General features: G+C 43.6%; 2 protein-coding genes and 1 long non-coding RNA gene across 4 annotated transcripts in view; 2 read left to right on the top strand and 1 right to left on the bottom strand.

The window, feature by feature from the left end:
* Nucleotides 1-514: 514 nt before the first annotated feature.
* LOC108934061 (ras-related protein Rab-4B) lies at nt 515-12,141 on the top strand. The gene is made up of 8 exons (XM_018751550.2): nt 515-719; nt 6,023-6,103; nt 7,717-7,831; nt 8,005-8,067; nt 8,583-8,737; nt 9,783-9,878; nt 9,960-10,132; nt 10,667-12,141. The coding sequence occupies exons 1-7, from the start codon at nt 704-706 to the stop codon at nt 10,073-10,075; spliced, it is 642 nt and encodes a 213-aa protein (XP_018607066.1). The 5' UTR covers nt 515-703; the 3' UTR covers nt 10,076-10,132; nt 10,667-12,141.
* A 2,717-nt stretch (nt 12,142-14,858) lies between these two features.
* On the bottom strand, nt 14,859-18,809 carry LOC114910407 (uncharacterized). Its single transcript, XR_003797626.1, has 3 exons — nt 18,607-18,809; nt 15,467-15,587; nt 14,859-14,932 (listed from the first exon to the last, which is right to left on the bottom strand). It is a non-coding gene; the product is annotated as an uncharacterized LOC114910407 (long non-coding RNA).
* LOC108934386 (rho GTPase-activating protein 35-like) overlaps nt 17,447-19,907 on the top strand; it is a 45,330-nt gene continuing 42,869 nt past the window's right edge. For both annotated transcript variants that reach the window (XM_018752118.2, XM_018752117.2), the window contains exon 1: nt 17,447-18,560. The gene's annotated coding sequence lies outside the window, so the exon portion shown is untranslated. The remainder of the gene's footprint in view (nt 18,561-19,907) is intronic.

The following is a 19,907-nucleotide window of genomic DNA, read 5'->3' as shown; positions in this document are numbered from 1 at the left end:
AGCAGCCTTTAACTTTAAGGCTTTATTTTCGCAGTTACCTTCTATTCTTGTCACACAAGATGTTTTACTTTCATGATCCAGTCGTTACCTGCACCTACGCATACACTCGGTGTGCAAGTATATAGCAGATCCTAAGATCAGGGATTCACAAGTCAACACCCCACCTCAACCAAGTTAATGAAAGAACCAATCAAAACATAATTAAGATCAAAATGGTATTCATTTAGCTACTATGTATGTAGACATATTATCTCATTAAACAAGTTACAAGCAATGAGTAAATTAAATGATTTGTTAATAAAGAATTCTAAACTAGAATTTTTTTCCACCGAGAGAAAGCAATTCCGATAAACTCCCTGGGAGGCCCCTCACCCCCGGGTAAGAACCACTTCCTGAGACAATACTGTATTAAATCATCAAACTGGTCAATATTGAAAGCGAAACTACTACCCTTCACTCCGTCGTTAAAGAAGCGCAATTTGAGCGACGTAAACACTGTGCGTCGTGACGTCACCACGTTTTAGTTACGTTCTTTTATGTCGGAAGTGGTGTGGCGGAGAAGCCACGTTAACTTATTATTTTAATGTAAAAAAATAACTGGAAAGCGGAACTGTTAACCTGTTGTACTTTCAAAAACTAACCGTCAACGAGAAGAACTTGGTGTGCAAGACCACAAGTCAGCCTTTCGGACCGGACGAACGACATGTCAGAAACCTACGGTATGTGAATCAACTACTAACAAACTCAAAAAAAAAAAAAAAAAAACCACCTAAAAATCAACAACAGCCGGTTCAAGATATATTTACAGAAATGTAAGAAACATCAAAATATATTATTACTGGCAATAGTTTTATTAGTACGCGGTTGTCAGTAGTCAGTCAAGGCGTGTCCGCAACGTGATGCGAATTTTAACAGCTGCTGTGGAGAGTGGACGGGACGTCGATGATGATGTTACGAAATACTAGAAATAATATGCGCATATTTTGCTAAATTTAACCGGTCAGTAATCTGCCGCATTTAATTAGGAGAAAGTTGAAATTATTCAAAAAAGAAATTGCGGATGGAATATATTATAGCGCGCGACGCGTAGCTACTGAGTAATGGCAAGCGTCGGTTCCACTTCGGCACACTTCCGCGTGCAGTGCGGCGGGCGCGTGCCCCCCTCGGACTTCCGGAAGGTTCGCGAGCCCCGTGTCCGTGATCCATGTGTCTGAGGTCGCGCGCAGCGGAGGCGTGCAGTTGCGGGCCTCCTAGGCAGTAGCGGTTCAGTTGCAGTGCAACAAAATCTATGATCATTCGTGACATTTCAGCCATAAGTGATCAGTGTGTTTCCTTGATTTTGTTTATTTATATATCTTTTCTTAGCCACCCAAAACATCCTTTTTGGAAGGTACCTAAAAACGTACCAGTTGTCGCAGTAAACTTGTGAACAGTACCAGACACATTTCAGCATCCGATTTGACAGTTGCTTAAGGATCGTTTGTGTGTAGCACACACACATTGAATTAAATCTCAAAATGGAAACCAGAAATATTAACGGAGGGAACTGCTGGTGTAGATAATACGGTTAGAGTATTGCTTTGCATTGTCTACGGCCGCTTGTCCCGAGGGGGGTCGCGGCGAGCCGGAGCCTAACCCAGAATCACGGGGCTCAAGGCCGAGGGGGGGAGGGGACACACCCAGGAGGGGACGCACCCAGGATGGGACGCAAGTCCATTGCAAGGCACCCCAAGCAGGACTCGAACCCTGGATCCACCGCACAGCGGGCACAGGCCTGGCACGGTGGCACAGCGAGTAGTGCTGCTCTCTCACAGCACCTGGGTGGTGCAAGAGGTGGTGGGTTCGATCCCCGCTCAGTCTGTGTGGAGTTCGCATGTTCTCCCCGTGTCCGCGTGGGTTTCCTCCGGCTGCTCTGGTTTCTGCCCACACTCCAAAGACATGCTTTTCAGGTTCCCCCCCTAGTGTGTGAATGACAGAGTGAGTGTGTTCCACTGATGTATGGATGAGTGACCCATTGTAAGTAGTGTACCTAGCAGTGTAAGTTACCGTGGTGAATAAGGTGTGTGGGATAACACTATACAGAGTTCATTGGAAGTCGCTTTGGAGAAGAGCGTCTGCTAAATAAATAAATGTAAATGTAATGTAAACCTGCCGCACTTGCTCCGTGGTCAGAGTAACATGTTAGAAAATAAATGGGTGAGAAGTGAGTTCCGTGGTTTTTGTATGATCAGTTATAGTTGTCACGACTTTGTTTCTCACCAGGCTCAATACACTTCAGCACTACCAGTTTTGTATTTAAATTATTCTTCTTTGTATAGCTTACACCTTTGACTAAGGCAGGTTTCACTGTTAGTAAGAAGCTGTTTTTTTTACCCATTTATACAGCAGTATAAGAGTATTTTACTGGAGCAGTTCGGTGCAAGTACACCCATCCCTCAGATAACTGGGTTCGTTCTTTCTGTGAAATCACGCCGTTATGCAAACTCCCATTTTGAAGTGGTCAAATTAACATTTTTTTTCCTCACTGGGGAAAAAATGTCACATACAATGAATGAAGAACTCAAAAGGTATTTTTATACACAACAATGGCCACACCCCATACTTTGTAATATTTGTCTTGTATTTCACAGTTGTTTTTATTCATTAACTGATTATCAGTTTCTGTTTGTCGAATCCGGGTCACTCTGCAAAGCACGTGGGCGCTGTGCTGTTAGAAGAGCTGTGTAGCATTGAAAAGAAATGTTTGATGCTAAATGACCTTGGGTTTATTGTGAGATTAAGGCTTTTTATATGCAAATGTATTGGTATACACAGCAGCCGCAGCGGATTTAGCTGGTTGGCATGGGGTTCTATTCCAGCTCAGGGTGTGTGGAGTTTGCATGTTTCTCCCTGTGTGTGTACCCCCCCCAGACATACATGGAAGAAGGCCCTGGCAAACCACTTCTATTGCTACCTTGCCTTTGGGACACAAGTGGTCCCTATGACTCAAACCCGACTTCATGATGCTTCCATCCATAGCTTTTCATAGTTATTAAAGTTCTTTATATGATTAGGGCCTGTAAACCTTGCCGGGCAGGAGGAGGACCAGAGAGAATCATCTTCTCAGACCTTCTCTGTGTCCCTTGCTCTTATCCCTTACCAGTCACCATTTTTGTAAATACCACAAATAAAACCACAAGTTTGTTCTCAGTCTTGCTCCCTGAAGGAACTTGGCTTGTCACAATGACTTAAGTAACCGAGTTTAATAGTCTGGAACATAGTACTTGCACCAGAATGATTGGAGCGCATTTTGGGAAGGCCAGTCTTCCCTGAAGTGGGTGTACCAGCAAAGTCACCTCGAGGTCAGTGTGTATTTCTCAGAGAAATGACAAAACACCCAGGAGCTACATTTGGGAATCTATAGTCCTCAGTTAACATGATGAATGTTGAAGTTCATGATAGTACAGCCATAAAAAGATGGATGAAGCATGGCTTTCTTGGAGAATTAGCCAGGAGAAAGGCCTTCCTCTCCAAAAAGAACATGCCATCACAGTTTAGGACATCTGGTTGCGTAGTGGTTAGAGCTGCTGCCTTTGGACCTAAAGGTTGCAGGTTCCATCCCTGCCTTTGGCTGTAGTACCCCTGAGTAAGATACTTACCCTAAAATTGCTGCTGTAAAATAACCCAGCTGTGTAAATAATTGTAGGTATCTTATCTGCTAAGCATCAGCTAAATCTCAGCTTTTCGAAGTTGCATCTGAACCAACCACAACCACATCTGGAACACAGACTGGACAGTTGAGATCAAAGTGGAGATGTTTGCACATAATGTACAATGCCATGTTTGATGAAAACCAAATGCAGAGTTTTCACCACAAACATATCAAGAACAATGATGGAGGGGTGATGATCTGGACTTGTTTTGCAGCTCCAGGACCTGGGGACCTTGTCATTGAATCCACTATGAACTTTTCTTTATACCAAAGTATTGTAAAGATCAAAGTGAGGTCTTCTGTCCAACAGCTAAAGCTTGGCAGAAATTAGGACGTGCTACAGCACAATGATTCCAAGCACACCAGCAAATGTACGAGTGAGTGGCTGAAAAAGAAAAAAGTTACTTGAGGTGTTGGCATGGGCATGGCCAAGTCAGAGTCCATATCTAAACCCATTGAGATACTGTGACCTTAAGAGAGCTGTGCATAAACAAATGGCCTGAAGCATCAATGAACTGAAGCAATGTTGTGAAAAGTGGGACAAAATTCTTCCAGAACAATGTGAGCCACTGATAAACTCCTGCAGAAAACAATTATGTTAATTTATTGCCACTAAAGGTGGTTCTACCACCTACTGAATCATGGCGTGTACTTCCTTTTTCCACACATGGCTTTTACATGTTAGCTTATTTTTTATTGAATAATGACATAGTGAAATCTGTAATGTTAGGTTTAGATTTTATATTAGTTTCTATGTTATATTATGCTAGATACACCTAATTTTAGGACCTGGTAAGGACAATATTCTTTTTTTGTCATGCCGTGATATATAAAACCATAGAATTGAAAGAGGGTGTACTTTCTTTTCCGTATTACTCACACATTGACTGAAACCGCTTGCCCTGAGTAGGGTCATGGCGAGCTGGAACCTAACCCATTGCCACGGGGCGCAAGGTTGGGGGCGGGGTGTAACACCCAGGACAGGACGCCAGTCCGTCGCAAGGCACCCCGAGCGGGACTCGAACCCCAGCACCAGCTGAAAGCAGGCACGGGCCAAACCCGCTGCGCCACCACACCCACCTTTTCTATATGACTGTATTGTTAAATGAACTGACTGCTTTCTAATAAACGGTGAATAAATAGGTCACTGTATTTTTTTTTTTTAATATATATATTTTTTCCGTTTATTTTTCTCATATTTGTATTTAGCAAATTCTAGGCACTTATGACTCCTCTTTTGAGCTGTTCATTTTTTTGTGTGGGAATATTTGTAGCTGGAATGATAGTGGCAAAAGTATCAGTTTGGTTTTGCAAGCTGCGGCTCTGTATCCGTGCTGCTTGTGTATCGAGCGCCGTCCTGTGTTGCCTTTAAGACTTAACCCAGACCGCAGTGAGTCTGACTCCGCTCCAAAATACCCCATTGTTCCCTCTTCTCCCTCAGCAGCTCCTGGCCCCACGCATGCATGCAAATGGAGCTGCAGCTGCAGTCTGAGCACAATGACCACCATTGGACCCCACGCTAACTGGCTAGTGAGAGGGTCAGCCCTGGGTCATGTGTGGGGCAAGCAGCCTCTTCCCTGCTCTCAAACGACAGAAGTCCTCACCCCCTTGTGTCATCTTCTCATGTCCTTTTTTGGGAAATTCGCTGGATTTCCATCTGCCCCTCTAGCTTCTTCGGTCTTCAGAGTATTTAAAATCCCACGCAAAGTACTTTCTGCACTTGCGTCACGTCGTTTTCTGCTTTTTCTCTCCTCGGTTGTGCTCGTTGTAACTGTGACCACGGTGTCCGGACCGTGGCAAATGACGCCGCCGCCGTGAAGGAGAGCGGTGTTGTCTAGGCGTTCTTTAGGCTTCCAGTTGTGCCTGTCAGTGATGGAATAAAGTGCAACAGAGCACTTGTGCCTACATGGCCAGAGTCGTCATGTTTACGCAGAACTAACCCATTAGTCAAGCCTCGAGAGTCAGACTGTGTGAGACGGGACAGTGCTGAACAAATCATCAGTTACTGTTACAAAGTGGGTTATTGCTACAATTTGCATTATTGTTTTTACTTATATTGTTACTTAATATTCTTATTGAAGCTTGAACTTACCATCTAACCTTTTTATGTTTTTATAGCCATGTATTTCCAAGAACAATTTATCTTGGCTACAACAACAGGACTGTACCAAGGACCTTTCCTAGCGCACTTCGGGATACGAGTCTGTCTTGCACGATAGTCATGTATCCTGCTCAAAATAAGCATGACTTTGATAATCATATACCTTAGCAACACATGAAGCTCTGAATGTCATGTGTATTACTGACCTTCACTCTTTGTCTCCCTGATAGATTTCCTGTTCAAGTTCCTGGTGATTGGCAGCGCAGGGACAGGGAAATCCTGTCTACTTCACCAGTTCATTGAAAATAAGTGTAAGCATTTCCTCTTTTTTGCATGATAATCTCTGAAATGACACTAGATGACATGTACTGGCCGACACGAGCCATCTCGTGTCGCTTTGTGCATTCATTTTGTTGATCTTAAATACGGAAAATTAAAAGGGGGTGAAAATAAGAGGTGTATATTACAACGTAACAGCCAGTAATAATGTAATGGCCAAAGTATAGATTCTGTAGTCTGCTCTTGGGGACATGGTGACATAAGGTTAAGTTGGTGCTTCAGAGCTTCTCGGTGGGTTTCGGTTTGAGTTCTGTTCAGAGTTTGTGAAGTTGGTTTTTCCCTCTGTTCGCACCTCTGACATGCAGAGAAGAAAGAACGTGCTGGCGGACCACTTCTGTTCCTCCCTTGCTTTGCAAATTATGACAGTGGTCGCTATTAGTCAGGGTCAGCTTGATGGTACGCCCATCATTTTTGTCTTAAAGTTTTGCTTTACCAAGCTATCAGGCCAGTTGAAAGGAGAATTTAAAATATGATAGAAAATATTAATTAGAAATTGTTTGAGTTGCATTACCGTTATACCACTACAGGGTCTTCCACATATTTTACATATTTCAGCAATTAAAATCCCCCTCTGCTTATGGTAAAGTCTAGTATAAAAATACTGAGAAGATGCAGTTGCTTATTATTTTGGCTAATATGGCTTGAACAGCTTTCATTGATCTTGAGATTGGACTGATTTTTAGGGACACAATTTGGCTGGAGCTACAGTGATGAACACTGTTCAGCTTGCTGATGTATCATGAGGAACGGTAACCAAGGGGCTGTTGTCAAGGAAATTGGCAGGAAACACATCGTCATTTAGGGTTAGTTTTATGAAATCACACACACACACACACACACACACTCGAAACAACTGAATCATTTGACTGCAAACATCAGACTAGGGTGGGGACAGGAAGTTCTGTGAAGAGCAGCTGAGAATTACAGAATAGGATACTTACACATAAACTTTACATAAACCCTTTATTACACCTAAAAATGTACTCTTGTGCTGCACAGAACACAAGGAACAGTGTACCGCACTGTGGAAAAAGTCAGATGGGCAGATGAGTTGTCTTTCACCTTGTTCTCAGCAAGCCCAGAAAAACATACATGGTGCACACAAAAATGCGTTGCAGGTTTGAGTCTCATCTTCAGCTGTAGTACCCTTGAGCAATGTATTTATCATAAAATTACCCAGATATGTAAATAATCAAGTTGCTTTGGAGAAAAGCATCAGCAAAATGAGTAAATGAGCAAAAGTAAATTTATCTAGCCAGAGATCCACTTGTATAATTATGTTGAAACCATATTGTTACGTACATACAATACAGGTGGTGTGTGTGTGTGTGTGTGTGTATTACATATGTTTTATAGCAAACCTTTTCAAGAAAAGTCTGTTTCTGAAGTTTTCAGTACTATCATTAAATCAAGGAGTATAAAATCAGTGGAGTCTCAGTGCCTTAAGAACCATGAAGTATCTGTATGCTGATTGGGGTTACTTGAAATTGAATTGCTCTCAGCTGGATCCAACTAAGCTGCCTACAGGGTGTCCGCTTGAAATTAAGAGGTGGTGTCGTAAGGGTCTCCTCTATCTTCTCATTAGTTAAACAGGACTCCAATCACACTATTGGAGTAGAGTTTGGCTCACGGGTGGTGAACGTTGGGGGGAAGACGGTGAAGCTGCAGATCTGGGACACTGCTGGACAGGAGCGCTTCAGGTAGTTACCTGCTCTTGGTCTCTTTGTCTAGTCATTTGAGGTATCTAATCTGACACATTATATGACTGTGAAAAGTTGATAACAGACCCACAGCAGTTGATAATAAATTCATTAATTAATTATGATGAACTGATTTCAAGCCAACCTGCCGTTCTCTTGCCTTTGCATTCCAGATCTGTGACTCGCAGTTACTATCGCGGAGCAGCTGGAGCTTTGCTAGTCTATGACATTACAAGGTAAGACGTCAAGGAATTGTGACTCAGCTGCGTATCCATACACTAGGGGACAGCTCGAGCAGCGACTGTGTCTTGGAAGTGTGCAAATACACACAGAATTAAATCAAAGTTAGAAACGAGACATTAAGAACCAGAGCACTATCAGCATCTTGATGTAGTCTTATGCTTTGAAAGGACAGCTGGAAATAAATATTTTACTGAGCTCTTTTTTGAGTAATATTGAAAGTGGCAGTTTCAGCACTTCACATCATATAACTTGACATACCTTTTAAGTTGAATGCTTGCAGAATTTGATCCAAAAATATGACCTGTAGGTTGCTGTGTACCTCTTTTAATGTGAGCACGCTCAAGGACTTCACTGCTCTGCAAGAAGTTTCCTTCCTCCTTGAACTGCAAAAGCAGGATATATACCGTAACCCCCTAGAGGAATAAAAAGTGGGGCTATTCCTGCTTTTGAATGTTGAAGGGTCTCTTCCACAAAGTGCTGCATACTTGAGGTTTCTCTTTTTCTACAGTCGGGAAACATACAATTCCCTCACAAACTGGTTAACAGACGCAAGAACACTTGCAAGCCCCAACATCATCATCATTCTCTGTGGAAATAAGAAGGACCTAGATGCTGACCGGGAAGTGACGTTTCTGGAGGCGTCGCGCTTTGCTCAAGAGAACGGTAACCTGCTGTCATAAGACCCATTTGGTCTGTTCCATATAACTCTGAATTTTAATAAACGAAGCCTTCATTATACCAGGGAAGTTTGTACTTTACAAAGCAGGCAATGGATACCTTCTGTGGACAGAAAAGATTTGCATGTCCCTCCCATCTCAAAACACCATCTGAATGCAGCAATCAACTTTTGAAAATGCTATTAAAATTTTTATATCCTTAAAGTATTTCATAAATGTATAATGCAAACATTGTTTCCATTTATGCATTTGGCAGATGCCTTTCTTCAAAGCAGCATTCAACTCCATGCCACAACATATATCAAGGAGTTACACACAGTATATATTCAGCATAGTGATTCAGTCTATGAATTTTCATATGAATATAGAAAAAAAAAAAAGTCCCTCACCATCTTTCACTTTTTATCTGACTTATGAAGCTGTCAGGAGTTGGGGGTGGTGGTGCAAAAGAGAGGATTCCTGAGATGCTCTTTGAAAGTTGGGAGGGATTCTGCAGGTCTGTCTGATGGACAGAGGGAGTTCATTCCTCCACTCAGGGGTGAAGACTGATAAAGTGACATTTCCTAGTCTTGGAATGCCATCATACTTCACTATACTTTGAGAGCCACTATTTCTAAACATAAGAAACATTTAGTCTCTGGGTAAGAAGTGATGCTGCAGTGATTCCAATTTAGTCTTTTACAGGACAGGTAAAGTGTTCACCAACAGTCTTCTTCTCACAAACACGTTGTAAACACTTCAGGCTGCTCATAGTGATACTTGAAATTCTCTTTTCACTAAGCCTATCATTACTCTCCAGGCACCTGCCAGTGTGAATTGTTATATCGCATTTTCTGCTTCACCTCATTGTATAAATTCAGTTAAACTTTGTCCTGTTCAACGATGTATTTTCTTATTAGTCTGCTTTCATGTCACTTTTCATTGGACGTATTTGTGCTTTGTCAGCCCCCCCCCCCAGTCACGAAACTCTCGTTTAAAATCTGACTACACAACTCTAGCAGTATTTTAATTATTTTCTGCTGAATTTCCAGAGCTCATGTTCCTGGAGACGAGCGCATTGACTGGGGAGAATGTGGAGGAGGCTTTCCTCAAGTGTGCCCGCACAATCCTCAATAAGATTGAGTCGGGTTAGTAATCGTACCGTGCGCTTGCTCTCGTGCTCGTCTTTGTCGCAGTGTGATCATTGGTTTATCCCGCGTCTGCTACAGGAGAACTGGATCCTGAGCGGATGGGTTCGGGCATCCAGTATGGAGACACCTCCCTGCGGCAGCTTCGACAGCCTCGCAGTGCTGCTGCGCAGACCAGGCCGCAGTGCAACTGCTAGAGGACCTCGACCACTAACTCCATGTCTACTCTCAGATGCACAGGATACTCGCTCCAGGTCAGTAATGCAGCCTGAAATTCAAAAGTACTACACAGGTTGTTCTTATTGTGAGGCCCATCGTACAGCTGTGTTAAATATTTCACAGCCAGTAGTGTAGTGATTAGAGCTGCTGCCTCTGGACCCAAAGGTCACAGGTTCTCACCTCCAGCTGTAAATACCCTTGAGCAAGGTACTTGCCTTAAAATTGCTTCAGTAAAAATGACCCAGCTGTATAAATTAGGAAATAATTGTAAGTAGCTTAACATTATAAGCTACTTTGGAGAAAAGTGTCAGCTAAATTAAATAATGGAAACGTATGTGGCCTGATTTCCTAAGTTAAACGCTTGACCTGTTCTCATTTGATTGCCTCATTGCACCGTTTAGTTTTCATTTTAAATGAATATATTGCATGGTTTTCAACAAAAGTAAATGTGTCATGCTAAAGCTTAAAGTATATTCTAAACAATGAAGGCTTAAGTACTTGTACTATGAATAGTTACACAGATTTTGTTCTATACATTTTTATTCACTCCACTTCTACCTTTCTTTTAGCTTTGCTGGAGCTGGATTTACCTCTTTCCCCGTCCTTCCTCTGTGTTCCTCGTCTTTCGACCGCTAGAGGAACCTGCACCATCTGCGGCGGCCCGCTTCGAATCTTCGACTCCTGCCGCCCTCTGATTTTGAACTTGTGCCAGGATTGGAACTTCCTGCTGACTGAGGAAGCAATGTCCTCTGCAGCATGACCTGGTGGGCACTATGCAGAACACTGAGCGGCGGGAGTCCATCTGCGCCTCCTCAGGACACGTTGAAGAACCGTTTACATCAAAGACAGAAGTTTGAGAGCCGTGCAGGTACCTCATTGTGGGCACCAGTTGTAATCCGCATTTGCACAAAACCCACAAGCTGCAGAGCATCTGTTTGTCAGGACTTAATTTTCGACCAACTAAGTGGATGGTGGAATATTAATATCAGTTGACTTTTCTGTGTGCTTGTAACAGAAATCAGAGTGGTGGAATGGTGCTGTGTTTAATTTCTTTTTTGTGGAATATTATGAACTGAAAGAAATGTAAAGAAACTCTGCAGATGTTCATACCTCTTGTAACGTGCAATCTAGTCATGGCTGAAAAAGACAACACAAGCGTCTGAACTATCTTAGTCCACCTTTCACCTTGTTTCCCAATGATTAGAGCTGTCAGTGATGGGAAATGCCCCACAATCTTCAGTCTGTCTCGTGATGTTTTTGGTGTCTTTGGGGACACTTTTCCCCAACGACTGATCTTTTGCAGCTTTGTGGGAAGAGAGGCAGGTTTCAATGTTAATTCTGATTGAGATGGTGTAAAGGAGGAGACATTTATAAGAAGAAAATTACTAAGGTTAGGAAAAACACCTTACATGCTCTCTGGTTTAAACGAGTTCTTTGTAGATTTGTCACTTTTGAGATGCAACATATCCAATATTTAACAAGAATGGAAAATGGATACCTTCCCTTCATTAACCATGGTGTAAATTCTTTGCTTTTAATAGAGCAAGGCTAGAGTGTGGCGTTTGGATAAGGATGGGTTAAGCAGATTTTATCGCACCGCATCCATCAGTAACAACTCTACCATAAAAGCAGTATGTTAGCATTTGCAGTCTAACTGGCAGCAGAAACTAATTTAAAGAAGCACATAAACTGGTCAAGTAAAAATGTAAAGGTGAAATGTGTATCTTCATCTTATAACTTTATGAAGTTGTAACAGAGGTTCCAAATCGTACTTTTGTTTATTTTCTCCTAAAAAATGCACTGTTGGTTCTTCTTAAATATAGTAATTATAAACCTTAGAAATTACTTGCACAGTGATACTATGGTTAATGAAATCTGAAATACATAAATAGCTAACAAAGTTAGTGTGTGCATATGTCTGTATGAGAAGTTTTGTGGTTTTAAATCTGAACATTCCAAAACTTTGCTTGCTGTGCTGTTGTGTCACATACAGATATAATACAGATTTACTTTCCCAATACCACTTGCCTAAAATACACACACACACACACACACACACATTTTCAGAACCGCATATCCCATACGGGGTCACGGGGAACCGGAGCCCAACCCGGCAACTCAGGGCGTAAGGCCGGAGGGGGAGGGGACACACCCAGGACGGGACACCAGTCCGTCGCAAGGCACCCCAAGCGGGACTCGAATCCCAGACCCACCGGAGAGCAGGACTGTGGTTCAACCCACTGCGCCACCGCACCCCCTTGCCTAAAATATTTTTCTGATAATCTGAGTCTTGCTGACAAAATAGGTGTTTATTGTCAGGGGAAAAAGGTAATTCCACCGCTCTATTTCATGTGATGTGTCTGTATGTATAATCTTGAGTTTTCGAAGTAGTGCAAAGAGAAGAGGGTTTTCATCTGTTACGTTTTAGTGTTTTATGACAGATGTTGATTGCAGTTTTATATCGTATCTGTGCACTGATACATTTTCATCATGAGAAATAACTTGTTCTTAAAACTATATACCTTTGAAAAAGGCAAGAAGATGCTTGTTATTTTTCCTTAAAGATTTTTAACTGAAATGGGGGGGGGGGGGAATACACATTGGACAGACAATATCTCCTTAATGTTTTAATTTTTATAAAACTATGGGTGAAAGAATTAAGAAATAAAAGCATCAAGAGGACCAGGCTTTTTGGATCAAGGTTAAGAGAGTACGATACATCATCTACCCTATATGTTTGTGCAAGTCTCAGCAAACAGCCCTAGAGCTTTCATGAGGGGATATCATCCCCTGAAGTTTCGTAGCAAGGGAAATGCATATGTAGTGACCAATGTATAAATATTAAATAGTAGGTTGATATCCTATGGAAAAAATACTGTACCAGGGTTAACTCCTCCTTTCTGTTATCTTTCTTATAAGGATCAGAATCAGTTCAAAGTGCCGGGGGGGGGGGGGTCTGCTGTTCAGACAGCTTGACCTTTTGGGCAAATTGTAGCTGTTTGTTGTAGGTTTTAAGTTCACCGGCAGGTGGCAGTGTGGGATTCCAAGGACATATTGAGTAAAAGAATACACACTCACTCACTCTGTGTGGAACCGCTGGTCCCGAGTAGGGTCGGGGTGAGCCTGAGCCGGTGCCACAGCGCGCAAGGCTTGAGGGGGAGGGGACACACCCAGGACGGGATTCCAGTCTATCACAAGGCACCCTAAGCAGGGCTCGAGCCCCAGACCCACCAGAGAGCAGGCACAGGCCACCAGACCCCCCAATATAAACACAATACAACACAATATAATGCTTATGTCCCTTTCACAACTTCTCATCCCCAGAAATCTTAAATATTTATTTAATCATTCATATTTAGAAGTAATATATCCCGAACTTCTCAAATGTGTGAAAGGATTGCACCCAGGGATGTCAGAGGCTGAATCACTATATCATAACTTTTTCACAAAGAAAGAGTCTTTTAAATCAGTATTTCACAAATTTTGATCTATGTCTTTCCATCTGAGACAGGTTGCTTGATGTTAAATGTCAGAATGCACAAGGTATATTTTTCATTAAGCTATTATCACCAGCTTGGATTCAGCTATAGTTTATAACTTATAACTCAGTGATCTTTTGTAGTCTAAGTCACCCTTATATTTTGCAGAACACAGTGGTATTCCGTGTCTAATGGTATTTTGGGTAAGCCAAAAACATTTGAATGATCAACCTATATTTTCAAAAGGGAATCTGCTCTAAAATGTATTTGGTGAACTTATGGTATTATCCCTTATTAATAAGAGATTTGCTTCTGCTATCTTTAGAAACTTGTAGTTGGCTCAAAGTGCTACACTACACTCATTTTGGGAAGAGGTTCCTACGCTGTGGCTGTACCATGCACGTAAGTGATTTGACTGTAACAAGAAGTAGAGAGTCCTTTGTTTTGCAGGATGCCTCGAAATAATTAATAACCAAAGCTTTTGAAATTGTTTTGAAATAATGAATCTAGATAGTGCAAATGAAGTTATGGTACCCCATTAATTAAACTCAAGGACAAAAAAAAAGTACATTAAAACTATGATATGCAATGCAGAGCTTTCTGCCACATGACTACTCACCAAGCATACATTTAACTAGTGAACAAGACTGAGACAAATGGCATTTTGTATAATAATGTATTAACAGTGCATAGAATAGAATAAGATACAACTGTACCCTCCCTTAACACCAATACACTTACAAGTTTCTTTATGTAAAGACAGAAACTCGAGGCACAAATCTGTTTCCACTTAAGTTAAAATGCCCTTCCCTTCTCCACAAAGCAATTTTCATAAACATTAGTGTGAGAAGGTCAAAGCCATTCTTGCACTTACTACTAGTGTGATTGTGTGCCCACATTAACATGGGATTAGAGCATCACAAAGAGCTGTGTAGAGTTCAAGAGCAGGATAAACCAAAGGCTGCAAATTTCAACCCCAGATCTTATGCTGCATTTATCACTTTCTCTACACCATCCAGGCACTACATAATGAATAAATTGTTAAACAGCCAGTATGTACATCATGCTTCAACTGGTGAAATGTGGGTATCTGACAGGGAATAATGTGGACAGATATATCATTAAGTCCCCCCTCCTCCCCTTGTCACAAATCGCTTGTCCAACACAGGATCGCAGTGGTCCGGGGGCTGTCCCAGATGCACGATGCAGAATACACCCCGGATGGGAATCCAGTCCATCGCAGGGCAATCACACACTGATTGACTTTCACATGATCACACACTAAAGGCAATTCAGAGTCACCGGTTTGCCTGAATTGCATGACTGTGGAAGAACATTGGAGCAGCCAGAGGAGACCTGTGCAAAGTCCACACAAGACGAGCCAGATTTGAACCCATGTCCAAAACCCACAATACAGCAGCTTTGATGCACCAGGGAAACCTGCAGAGCCACCTTCATGTGGGCATATTAAAATACTTACAGTAGTAACATGGCACTGCCTGTAATTCAGCAATCTTGTGGATACCAACAGCATCTTATGTATTCCATTAAAAGCGTTCCTGAGAGAAATTAAGTTCAGTGGTGCACTTTTTAAAAGACTGGATTTTATCACGTGAAATATGATTCCGCATAAAACCGTACACATGCATAAGTATGCTGATTAAAAAGGGAATACATGTTATGTTGCTAAAAGATGGCTATAAATGTATCATATTTTGATGAAAACTTTGAGTTTACCAACAATGTGAATTTCAGCTTTTACTCCATGGGACAAATTCTTTAGTTTTCCCAGTAAATTAAATGTGGTTGATGTCCATGTGTGTTGCAGTTCCTCGGTTACTAGCAGCAGCAGTACAGCTTCTGCCCTCCTTTCATCCAAAACTGACTCACCAGTGGCAGATGTTTCCCAGTCTACTGGTCTTCGTGATGCGAAGGAGGGAAGGAAATACCATCTTTCCAGACTTCTGTGTTGCCGAACTCACCTGTCTTGGGGTTGATATTGTCTTTCTGCCTGTAAAATATGAAATGTAATATGTGACACACTGGATCCTTACTTCATAGGCTTTCCCAGCCCTTTGCAGCAGAATTAGGGAAATCTATATGTGCTGGGGTGAACTGAAGCCCAGCTTTGGCCTAATTGCAAGTTTGTCCAAAGTATGTACTATCCAGCACTACATCGTAACACACACTCTCTGAAACTGCTTGCCATGAGCAAGGTCATGGTGAACTAGAGCCTAACCTGGCAACACAGCACAAGGCTGGAGGGGGAGGGGTCACACCCAGGATGGGATGCCAGTCTGCTGCAAGGTACCCCAAGCAAGATTCGAACCCCAGACCCACCAGAGAGCAGGGACAGACCAAACCCACTGCACCCCTTATATTGTAACTATTATGCATGAACATCAAAGAACAAATCTAAGTATACAAGTTAGAGTAAATGCATATTTAATGCATAGATTGTACTTTTGCTGAGATGTACGTCGCTTTGGAAAAAAGCATCTGCTAAATGGATAAATGTAAATGTAAATAGGTGCAAATGAAATACAGTTCAGTGGGGAAAATCTTATGCTCTTGCTTTAAACCTAAAACCACAATGAGACCTTAAAATGACCAACTTGACCTTCAGAGTTGTTCTCCCTGCATAGTTCTGGCTCCACGTTCACCATGAACATTGTGGGACAAATCCAAATGATGGGTACGTGTGTTCAGAAGTCACGGCAGCGATGCATTGGTACTGAATACCTAACAGGAAAACGATGAATTTTGCCTGTACAATTAAAGCTGCGTGGCCTGTGAAACAGTGTATGTCCAAAAACAGCTGGAAGTGTGTGGTAACTCAGAGTAAAATAACTTTTACCATGTGACTTTTGTCACCACTCCAGGTATTCATTTAGCTGACACTTTTCACCAAAGCAACTTATACTTATTTATAGAGCTGGGTAATTTTTTTGCTGGTGCAATTTAAGGGAAGTACTTTGCTCAAGGGTACTACAGCCAGCGATGGGGCTCAAACCTGTAATTTTTGGATCCAAAGGCAGCAGCTCTAACCTCTACTCTGCTAGATGTCCTTGGGTAGTTCTGCTTCCACGCTCAGGTGCTGGACTGGAGCAACAACAATTGTTCACAAGCAAATGTACAGACTATTGTTCAAATGTCAACTTTCTTTATCTCACAAATTTTGGGAAAGTTTTTCTTCTTTCCTCTCAAAATCCACATGATCATCTAGTTTTATTCATTACTGCTAAGTGTAGGACTTGAGTGGCGCTGCTGTCTCACAGCACCTGGGTGGTGTGAGAGGATGTGGGTTCAATCCTGGCTTGGTCTGTGTGGAGTTTGCATGTTCTCCTTGTGTCTGTGTGGGTTTTCTCTGGGTGCTCTGGTTTCCTCCCACAGTCAAAAGCCATGCTGTTTAGGTTCCCCCATAGTGTGTGTGACAGAGAGTGTGTGTGTTCCACCGATGTATGGATGAGTGACCCAGTGTAAGTAGTGTATCTAGCAGTATAAGTCACCCCAGTGAATAAGGTGTGTGGGCTGATAACACTAGATAGAGTTCATTGGAAGTTGCTTGGGAGAAAAAGCATCTGCTAAATGAGTGAATGTATTTCTGAGAGGGGAAAAAAATGTCTTATTTACAGTGAATTTGCTCATTTTCCAGACCGACAGCAATGCACATTACCATGAGAGACACACACACAGAGAGTCAGCGTGCGTGAGTGCCGCACTGTGCGGTACAGTGGAGGGCGATGTCCTGTCTGCCATGTGTCTCCGTGGAGGGGCGTGGGCCCTCTGCACCATTTAAATGACACACACACAGCACACACTGGAGAAATACGACGTCGTTTCTCGGCGGCGCGCGCTCCACCGGCCCTTACTCCCGCTGCAATATTTGGACAATGGCACCTCTTCACAGAGCCGAGAGTAAACGGGGACAGTTCATTAGCAACGTTTCCCTTCATTGGGCCATTTATTCGCAGCGTCACGCGTGAAAGGAGAAAACGCCAAACTTTTCCGAGCACTGGGCTTAATCCAAAGGACGTTTAAAACTAGTAGAACCGTAGCACTTCACAGCTGCGAGTACCGTGAGGAGAAAAGCGGCGGGCGGGCGAGCAAGCGAGCGCGCGCCCTGTGCGTTTCCACTGACGCTCTTCGGCTACTTGTCTTGCGCTAATCATCCTGTGCCGCTGCCTCGTTTCTTCTTCGCCGCAGCCTCTGTGCTGGAGTCGCTGGTACGTGCAGTAGTCGCAATTGTAGCTGTGGCTGTGAGCGCGAGCGAGCGCGCGCGCGCGCCGCGGGGCGAGTCTCGGCCGCTGTCTCGGTTGCGGCTCCCTTTTTTCTCTGGAGGAGGAGGAGGAGGAGAAGCGCAGCCAGGATTCGGCAGAGGGCCGCCATTATCGGAAAGCTCGGGAAAGGCGGACGCAACACTTTCACGCGGGCACTCTCTTCACGAAAAAGCTGCGCGTTCGCGGCAGAAACGCCGTGCTCGCCCGCATTTTCTTTCTTTTTTTTTTTTTTCTTCCCCGAGCGGGTGAAGCGGTGTTTGTCCGAACCGCGGCTGTTGTGGCGGGGCCGTGCGCGCGCTGCAACTCCGCTCGAGCGCGGACATAACAAAGAGCGTTAGAGTTGGAGAAAAACGGCGTGGCTCGGGAAGCAGGCGGCCACGCGAGGGGCTTTTAATGGGCTGAGGCGCCCCGTCGTCGGTGCGACACCCTGACATCTTTGAGGCGTTTTTCCCCGGCGCGCGCGCGCACACCGTGTGAGGAACAACGGAGAAAATGAGACACGCGTTGTCATATGTTCGAGACGAAATGTGAAAATTGACGGCGAGCCGGAGAGGGGAAAAAAAAAAAAACGAACAAGTACATTTTTGGATGTATATTATTATTCTTTTGTGCTTTATTGATTTCTGTGAAAACCGGCTGAAAGTGCACCTTCTCAAGGCCAAGAGCGGAGCAGGAGAGAAGAGGAGGAGGAGAGCTGCGCGATGGTATGTACAGTACGGCCGCCCGCGCTTGCCTTGTGTACTTACTCACTGCTTGGAAGTCGCCACTGAACACGAGTTTGAGACTGGCGTTGAACGCGAGCCGGGGGGTAGCGAGGAGATGCTGCTTGAAAACGAACTTTTTGACGGTGTTCGAGGGATACTTCGTTTGAGGAGATAACGGCTGAACGGAAAGTGAACGCGGGACGGGCGCGCGGAGGCGCGCGCGCGTGCTCACCCACCGCCCACCCGATCGATCCTCGATCCTGCGCATTCATTCTGTGGAGCAGCAAGGCCAGGCTCCTGCACGTCAGCCTTTTTTTTTTTTGTCTTGGTCCAAGACGCTCTTCTCACACTTCGTTTTTAAGACACGTGCACCAAAATTAGTCTGATCGTTACGGAAATGTAAGTTAACTTCTCGGCGAGCTCGTGTGATTTCGTGAGAAATCATGTGTAGCCTGAGTCTGCGAGACTAGCTGGTTCAGGGTGCGTGTCGTCTTCTTCTTCTTGTCTCTAATTCCTACTATTTCACTCGAGCCCATTATTCAGTTCGTCCCAGAAACGCCCGGTGTGAACTGCACATGATTATTAATCACACTCACAGGCTCATATTTCAGGACTTATATTTTTAGGGAAGTTTTCAGCTGAATGAATTATGCACAGCAGGATCGTGCTTAGGGTTCCCCCAGTGAAACCGGGAGGGAACAGAGACCAGGCCCCACTGCTCCTGACATATTAATACTCTAAGAAATACACACACTCATCTTTGCCCTGTGACAGTGTATTGCAGACGCTGCATGTATGTAGACACACACACACACATTTTCAGAACCGCTTGTCCCGTAGGGGGTCGCGGGGAGCCGGAGCCTAACCCGGCAACACGGGGCGAAAGGCTGGAGGGGGAGGGGACACACCCAGGACGGGACGTCAGTCCATCACAAGGCACCCCAAGCGGGACTCAAACCCCAGACCCACCGGAGAGCAGGACCTGGTTCAATCCACTCCGCCACCACGCCCCCCCCGCACGTATACGTAGAGTACAGTTAATACATTTCTCTCTGAGGTTAAGGGTAGAACATGATGACAGTAAAACTGATTCTCCCAGCATCCCTAAGTTTGACATTGTAGATACTTTTACATTACACTTATTAATTTATCTGACGCTTTTCTCCAAAGCAACTTACACTTGGTACTTGCAGGTTAAGGTACTTGCAACTATTTACCCACTTATACAGGTGAGTAATTTTACTGGTGCAATTTAGGGTAAGTACCTTTCTCGGGTGCTACAGCTGGAGGTGAAACTCAAACCTGTGACCTTTGGGTCCACAGTGCTAACCAGTATGTTACCAGCTG

Source organism: Scleropages formosus, chromosome 4, assembly GCF_900964775.1.
Source record: "Scleropages formosus chromosome 4, fSclFor1.1, whole genome shotgun sequence".
In the NCBI taxonomy this organism is placed as follows: Eukaryota; Metazoa; Chordata; class Actinopteri; order Osteoglossiformes; family Osteoglossidae; genus Scleropages; species Scleropages formosus.
The sequence above is the reverse complement of the archived record's forward strand: the minus strand, read 5'-3'. Positions and strand labels throughout refer to the sequence as shown.

Excerpts from the sequence above, each read along its gene's own strand:
- LOC108934061 (XM_018751550.2), top strand. Across the intron at positions 7,832-8,004 it reads GCTGGACAGGAGCGCTTCAG|ATCTGTGACTCGCAGTTACT; the intron begins GTAGTTACCTGC and ends TTTGCATTCCAG. Across the intron at positions 9,879-9,959 it reads CCTCAATAAGATTGAGTCGG|GAGAACTGGATCCTGAGCGG; the intron begins GTTAGTAATCGT and ends CGTCTGCTACAG.